General features: G+C 52.3%; 1 protein-coding gene across 3 annotated transcripts in view; it reads right to left on the bottom strand.

Annotated features, from left to right (window-relative positions):
* Nucleotides 1-363: 363 nt before the first annotated feature.
* Nucleotides 364-8,095, bottom strand: part of LOC131696509 (RING finger protein 208-like) — an 8,110-nt gene continuing 378 nt past the window's right edge. The window contains exons 1-2 of one of the 3 annotated variants that reach the window (XM_033995397.3): nucleotides 7,771-8,095; nucleotides 364-2,685 (exon numbers count right to left, since the gene is read on the bottom strand). The exon at nucleotides 7,771-8,095 is cut by the window's right edge and continues 378 nt beyond it. In XM_033995397.3, the coding sequence (XP_033851288.2) occupies nucleotides 504-1,223 (720 nt within the window). In that variant the 5' untranslated portion in view covers nucleotides 1,224-2,685; nucleotides 7,771-8,095 and the 3' untranslated portion in view covers nucleotides 364-503. The other 2 variants (XM_058986629.1, XR_009307320.1) reach the window with 2 other exon arrangements.

Genomic DNA, 8,095 nt, shown 5'->3' with positions numbered 1-8,095 from the left:
AGCTCTAGAAACAATGGATCTCTGCTGTAGAGTCAGATCATTCGAGCAGTACATGCAATACCAGTGCACTGCAGGAAACAGACAAAGCCTTGATTTGAATAAGCAGCAGCGAGCGGTCCTGCACACAGAGGGAAGGTGTTACTGGCAGCCTGTGCTTTGATGTGACTGTGCAGCACAGCCAGGATGTGGTTTTCACTTGCAAACAACACCGCCTCAAATGAAACACGTTTCCAGAAAACGAGACCGAAATCTCATCTAGAACTGCTGGTGTTGGATTTGCACGGAAACGCCCAACCCCCTGGCCTCCCACCCAACACAACCGGAGCAGCGCCAAGCAAACCAGCAATGACGACACGCACGATGCAGAGATACAGAAAATACATTTATTGGCTTTTAGTTATCCCTCCCTCGTTACCTCTGTCCATATAATAACCCTATTTGTTTCTATTAAATATATAGATATATATCTGCTGTGTGTGTCTGTACTGTCCCGGGCTGGGCGGCTACATGATGGCGCAGGAAGACAGCGGGTTGGCGAGCTGGCAGGTGCATGCGGACTGGCAGTACTGGCGCACGGTCTGGTAGCAGCTGCGGTCCGAGTCGCCCCCCCACTGCACCGGGTTGGAGGGTCCCAGCCCCGCCTCGGCTGGCAGCCGGTTCAGGATGCTGGTGTTGACGGCGAGCGCGGCCAGCCCGTAGTCAGTGAAGAGCACGGTCTCGCGCCGGCAGGTCGGGCAGGAGATGAACTTGTACTTGGGGCAGGACTCGTAGAGGATCTGCAGGCACTCCTCGCACACCGAGTGCAGGCAGGACAGGATGCGCGGCCGCTTGCCCGTCAGGTTGTAGGTGTGCCCGCAGGTGGGGCACTCCAGCGGCTCGCAGGGCGTGCCCGAGGCGGAGTGCAGCACGTACTGGTTCACGATCACGTCGTCCGCTGCCTTGCAGTGGAACTGGTTGTGGAAGCAGAGCTCGGCAGCGCTGGGCTTGCGCTGGCTGAGATACCCGACTCTCTCCCTCCGGGAGGGGGCTGGCGGAGTTCCCCCCGCGCCCGCACCCCCTCCGTCGAGCGCCAGCTCTCCGCACCCCTGGTTCACGATCACCTCGGACTCGGACGGCCAGGCGGCCCGGGGGGGCTCGCGCCGCAGGGGGGGGAACTTCTCCGACTGGATGATCTTCACCGTGTCCATGGGGATAGACACAGGCTGGAGCCTCAGGCAGGACATGCGCTTGTCTGGTCAGTGTGTCCGCAGAGCGAAGGTCAGCCGTCCGACTGGGAGCTCGGTTCAGACGCAGCGTCCATCGTTACCCTGACCAGCACGCTGTCCCCCCCAGTACTGACACACAGCTCTGTACTTCCACCAAGCCGAGGGGTTAATTCAGATCCCAGGGAAACGGCCTCCTTAGTCTGGGCTTCTCAAGTGCTCAGCAAACACCTGCTCGTTGTAATTCCAGTTAGCCCAGTAGGGGGGCAGTATATCCAGTTATAGTCCTTATGTTTGCACCAATACAGTTTGGATACAGAATTCTTTCTAGAACAAAAAAACCTGCAGCAGTCTGTGCATGCGTGGCCTCCAGGCTTTTCAAAGCTCCCTGGAGTCAGTCAGTGAGTCAGTAAGACGTTTTACTTTGTCTCGAAGCCTGCAGTACTTAAAGCACATAATAAAAGCGCAGTACCCCTGTCTCTCCAGAGGGCAGCAGGCTTGTCTCCAGGGAACCTGAAGGAAGTCTTGCTGGTTTGTTGGTTTATTCACTGAGTTGAGTGAATACAGTCTAGAACAGATCAGTCAGTCATTTAGCTGTTAATTCCAGTGCAAGGTTACAGATGGAGATTCAGTAGCAAACGACCTGTAACTCTTAATTAAACACTTACTGTAACCTTTCAGCTCAGTGTGCTCCTAAATACTGCATACAAACACACACACACACACACACACACACACACACACACACATTTATATACCGGTATATATATATATATATATATATATCTTACTTGAGTGAATTTTACAGTGTTGCTTCCTGGAACAGTTCTTTAACTTAAAAGATTTTTTTTTAAGTTTTGCAGAAGCCCAGCTCCCCCTCCCAGCTCCCCCCTGTCCTCTCAGCCCCTGACTGGCCAGACCCTGCCTGACTGCAGTTCAGACCCTGAGCGGGGATGGGACTCTGGATATTCCTGTTCTGGGAGTGTGTGAATTCGGGAATGATAAGAATCACCCTTCAAGGAAGTCTGCCTCTCCCTCTGGGCCTGGGCGGGGCAGTCTCGTGGTGTCCCAGTGTTTTTCAGGAGTGATGAAACAGTGTGTACTTCGAACTGTAATGAAGTCTGAAGAGCCACTCTGAGTGCTGCAGGAAAGCGGTGCTTGGAGGTGTTGTAGATTTCTAGTGTGGTCACTAGAGGGCGATGGAGAAGAGAACAGAGCGGCAGGGTATTCAGCGTGTGTTCCCTTGTCTGGGTTTCGTACACTTTATAAAGTCCTGGGTAGCGTCCTCCCCCTCGCTGTCCCCCTGAGCCATAGAGATCCCCAACGCTGCCCCCTCCTGGTGTGGAGGTCTGCCCGGCCTGTGAGGTCTCGTGGGCCTCCTGCGGCTCTCCTACGACCCCAGCCCTGGGAAGGTGCTGCCCCTGGTGGAGTGGAGGTGTGTTAGCCTGGGAATATCAGACCGGGTCCTCTGTTGTTAAAGCTCCTGCAATAAAAACACAGACAAGATCAGAATCGTTATCGGTTGCAATAAATCAACCCATAAATATCCTACTTACAATATTTTACACATTTTGTTTTGCATGAATAGAAGTCAACAGTATTTCATACTTATCCCTAACACTTAGATTCATGAACAAGGAGCAGCTGTCGAGACAGTGCAGTGACACACCTGTGTGAGGAGCAGCTGTAGAGACAGTGCAGTGACACACCTGTGTGAGGAGCAGCTGTAGAGACAGAGGCCACCTCACCTCTGCTCCTGTTCACCATGGATGTCTAAACAAATAAAGCGATTCTCTGTCGTCTCCTGCAGTTCAAATGAACCAAACATTCACTGATTCACTGCACCCGGGGCGTCAGAAACAACTAGTAGCAACAGTAGCAGCTGCTGTTGAAACTGGCTGCAGTTGGGTTTTGACTCCAATCTGGATCATTCCTGCTGATTTGGTCTCCCAGGCTTGATAAAGCACATCCTAACTGATAAATACCTCTTTGCTTCAGTGTGGCCTCGTTCTGTGTGATCTATGAGCCCCCAGTCAGTGTTTAGAGAAGTGGCTGCTGATAGAGGAGAGACGTGCAGAGCTGTGTCACTGAAGCTCGGAGGCAGTGACAGGAAATTGGCAATCTCGAAGTGAAGCTTCCCCTTTCTGCAAAGTTTCCCAGGCTGTGAGCTCGAGAGGTGGGTCGAGGGGGCATGTGGAGGTCAGAGAGACCCCCGTGAAGGAGGACAGAGGAGTCCGAGCCCCCCCACACCTCACACAGGTGCACCCCTGAGCTGAGGAAGGTGCCTCAGACCCCCGGATCACAAAGAGAAGTAAATCTGCAGTCCTCCCGGAATGGATTTCCTGTCTGTGAGGACTCTCCCCTCTCTTTCTCCCTTTGGTTTTATATCTGTGTGGATGTGTTTCTCAGTCCTGGTCACTCCTTTCTCCCTCCTGTACTGTTCTGATGGATGCCTCTCTTTCTGTGCTGTTAATGTTCCTCTCAGTTCTTCAGTCTCTCTCTCAGTCGGACCATCTTTGCTCTGCAGTTATTTTCAGGTCTCAGTCTCTTCTCTCTCTCTCTGTGTGTCTCTCTGTCTGTCTGTGTGCCTGGCTCTTGCAGTGCTGATGCTGTATACACTGTGCTCTCTCTCTCTCTCTCTCTCTCTCTCTCTCTCTCTCTCTCTCTCTCTCTCTCTCTCTTTGCAGTCCCCTCTGCAGTGTTGCAGCAGACTGGATCACGTTTTCTACCACCAGCGAAAAAAAACTCCAGCCAACCAGGGCCCTGCTCCCCCCCCTCCCAGCCCCCGCAGAGTGGGATGGCCCTCTTTAACCCTGCGTGTTCCTCCTGCTCTTCCAGCTCTGTCACAATCCACCCAATCCAAACATTCCTCTCTTTTCTCCATGCTGCTGCTTCACTGCGGGATGCCCAGACTCTCACAGTGCTCTATAAAGGTCTTGTGGTGGATGAGATGCAGCACACAAGCCCTCGTTTATACACAGTGCAATCGTGTGATACGTGCTGTACAACTTTTAGATATGATTGCATGTCATTCCTGTTTTTATGCAGGACATACAGCCTACAGTCATAGTAGTTAATGCACCAGCTTGCTTCAGATCCGGCTGCTGAGTGCTGTGGTCTCGACCCGGTTCTGAGTGGACAGGCTCGCTGCGGTCCACAGGCCTACAGAGTCCCAATGCTCTCTCTGCAGCTCAATCTGCACCAACGTCAACCAGCTACACAGAAAGTTTCGAAACCGAGTTACAATCAACCACACTGTCCACACATCCGCCCCCTGATCACGAGCGCTGGGCAAGAAGCACACCGAAAACAAGCAGTTAGGAGCGGGGTGCGTACGACTGCAAGTTCACCTCGCTGAAAACTACAGCCCTGCTCCCTGAACCATGCACCAGCGTGTGGAAGTACAGCCCTGCTCCCTGAACCATGCACCCGGGTGTGGAAGTACAGCCCTGCTCCCTGAACCATGCACCCGGGTGTGGAAGTACAGCCCTGCTCTCTGAACCATGCACCAGCGTGTGGAAGTACAGCCCTGCTCCCTGAACCATGCACCAGCGTGTGGAAGTACAGACCTGCTCCCTGAACCATGTACCAGGGTGTGGAAGTACAGCCCTGCTCCCTGAACCATGCACCAGCGTGTGGAAGTACAGCCCTGCTCCCTGAACCATGCACCAGGGTGTGGAAGTACAGCCCTGCTCTCTGAACCATGCACCCGGGTGTGGAAGTACAGCCCTGCTCTCTGAACCATGCACCAGCGTGTGGAAGTACAGCCTGCTCTCTGAACCATGCACCAGCGTGTGGAAGTACAGCCCTGCTCCCTGAACCATGCACCAGCGTGTGGAAGTACAGCCTGCTCTCTGAACCATGCACCAGGGTGTGGAAGTACAGCCCTGCTCTCTGAACCATGCACCAGCGTGTGGAAGTACAGCCCTGCTCTCTGAACCATGTACCAGGGTGTGGAAGTACAGCCCTGCTCTCTGAACCATGCACCAGGGTGTGGAAGTACAGCCTGCTCTCTGAACCATGCACCAGCGTGTGGAAGTACAGCCCTGCTCTCTGAACCATGCACCAGGGTGTGGAAGTACAGCCCTGCTCTCTGAACCATGCACCAGCGTGTGGAAGTACAGACCTGCTCCCTGAACCATGCACCAGCGTGTGGAAGTACAGACCTGCTCTCTGAACCATGCACCAGCGTGTGGAAGTACAGCCCTGCTCCCTGAACCATGCACCAGGGTGTGGAAGTACAGCCCTGCTCTCTGAACCATGTACCAGGGTGTGGAAGTACAGCCCTGCTCTCTGAACCATGTACCAGGGTGTGGAAGTACAGCCCTGCTCTCTGAACCATGTACCAGGGTGTGGAAGTACAGCCCTGCTCTCTGAACCATGCACCAGCGTGTGGAAGTACAGACCTGCTCCCTGAACCATGCACCAGGGTGTGGAAGTACAGCCTGCTCCCTGAACCATGCACCAGCGTGTGGAAGTACAGCCCTGCTCTCTGAACCATGCACCAGGGTGTGGAAGTACAGCCCTGTTCCCTGAACCATGCACCAGGGTGTGGAAGTACAGCCCTGCTCCCTGAACCATGCACCAGGGTGTGGAAGTACAGCCTGCTCCCTGAACCATGCACCAGTGGGAGTGGACCCGCCCTGTACAGAACTCCACTGACTCTTTTAGTGCACTAACTTTCAGACGAATAAGATGATTTTTGCAGCGAGTTCCTGTTTGCTGAACTCTGCACTGTGTTCTTGTGATCGAGGCTCCCTCGGCACGCTTCACAGTCAGCACACTGTACCCTCCCCATCTCTCCCTGTGTTTCTCAAGGTGGAGTGATGAGTGATGGAGGGAGAGACAGACACTCATCTAGAATGTGGGGAGGAGGAGGAGGAGGATCGGCCCTCGGCTCTGCAGACAGTCAGAAACAAAGACGAGAAGAGAAGCAGCAGCAACAGCAGCAGCCCCCTTAATAAACACCGTCTCTCAGCCATCGTCATCCAGACCCACAGCAACACAACACCCTGACTCTCCTACAATACAACACACACAGCAACACAACACACACAGCAACACAACACCCTGACTCTCCTACAATACAACACACACAGCAACACAACACACTGACTCTCCTACAACACACACAGCAACACAACACACACAGCAACACAGCACACTTACTCTCCTACAATACAACACACACAGCAACACAACACACTGACTCTCCTACAACACACACAGCAACACAGCACACTTACTCTCCTACAATACAACACACACAGCAACACAACACACTGACTCTCCTACAACACACACAGCAACACAACACCCTGACTCTCCTACAATACAACACACACAGCAACACAACACACTGACTCTCCTACAACACACACAGCAACACAACACACACAGCAACACAGCACACTTACTCTCCTACAATACAACACACACAGCAACACAACACACTGACTCTCCTACAACACACACAGCAACACAGCACACTTACTCTCCTACAATACAACACACACAGCAACACAACACACTGACTCTCCTACAACACACACAGCAACACAACACACTGACTCTCCTACAATACAATACACACAGCAACACAACACACTGACTCTCCTACAACACACACAGCAACACAACACCCTGACTCTCCTAGAATACACACAGCAACACAACACACTGACTCTCCTACAATACACACAGCAACACAACACACTGACTCTCCTACAATACAATACACACAGCAACACAACACACTGACTCTCCTACAATACAACACACACAGCAACACAACACACTGACTCTCCTACAATACCACACAGCAACACAACACACTCTCTCCTACAATACACACAGCAACACAACACACTGACTCTCCTACAATACAATACACACAGCAACACAACACCCTGACTCTCCTACAATACACACAGCAACACAACACACTGACTCTCCTACAATACAATACACACAGCAACACAACACACTGACTCTCCTACAACACACACAGCAACACAACACACTGACTCTCCTACAATACAATACACACAGCAACACAACACACTGACTCTCCTACAACACACACAGCAACACAACACACTGACTCTCCTACAATACAATACACACAGCAACACAACACACTGACTCTCCTACAACACACACAGCAACACAACACACTGACTCTCCTACAATACAATACACACAGCAACACAACACACTGACTCTCCTACAATACAATACACACAGCAACACAACACACTGACTCTCCTACAACACACACAGCAACAAACACCCTGACTCTCCTACAATACACACAGCAACACAACACACTGACTCTCCTACAATACCACACAGCAACACAACACACTGACTCTCCTACAATACACACAGCAACACAACACACTGACTCTCCTACAATACAATACACACAGCAACACAACACCCTGACTCTCCTACAATACAACACACACAGCAACACAACACACACAGCAACACAGCAGAGGCTGAGGGGGGAAGCGGCACATTCAATCACTCAGCAGCAGAGCTAGGAGAGCTGTGTGAGTCTTACCTGCCTCCCTCTCTCTCTCTCTCTCTCTCTCTCTCTCTCTCTCTGCTCCAGCGCTCTGCGGATGGATAACGATTCCAGGGTGCTCTCGATCCTGGAGCGGTGCTCTCACTGTGCCTCTGCCCTCTGAGACAGCGTGAGAAAGAAGCCTTTCACATATCTAGCTGGGTCTGAGCTCCCTCGCTCGCTGAAAGCGGCTTGTGGCTTGCATTTCCTTCCTCTCTCCCTCTCTCTCTCTCTCTCCCTCTCTCTCTCTTCTCTCTCTCTAGCGATTGGTTTGCTGATCTCTCTCTCTTCTCTCTCTCTCGTTTAGTTTGCTGATCTCTCT

Source organism: Acipenser ruthenus, chromosome 15 (genome assembly GCF_902713425.1).
Source record: "Acipenser ruthenus chromosome 15, fAciRut3.2 maternal haplotype, whole genome shotgun sequence".
In the NCBI taxonomy this organism is placed as follows: Eukaryota; Metazoa; Chordata; class Actinopteri; order Acipenseriformes; family Acipenseridae; genus Acipenser; species Acipenser ruthenus.
Note: the sequence above shows the minus strand (reverse complement) of the source record. Positions and strands in the feature narration are given on the sequence as shown.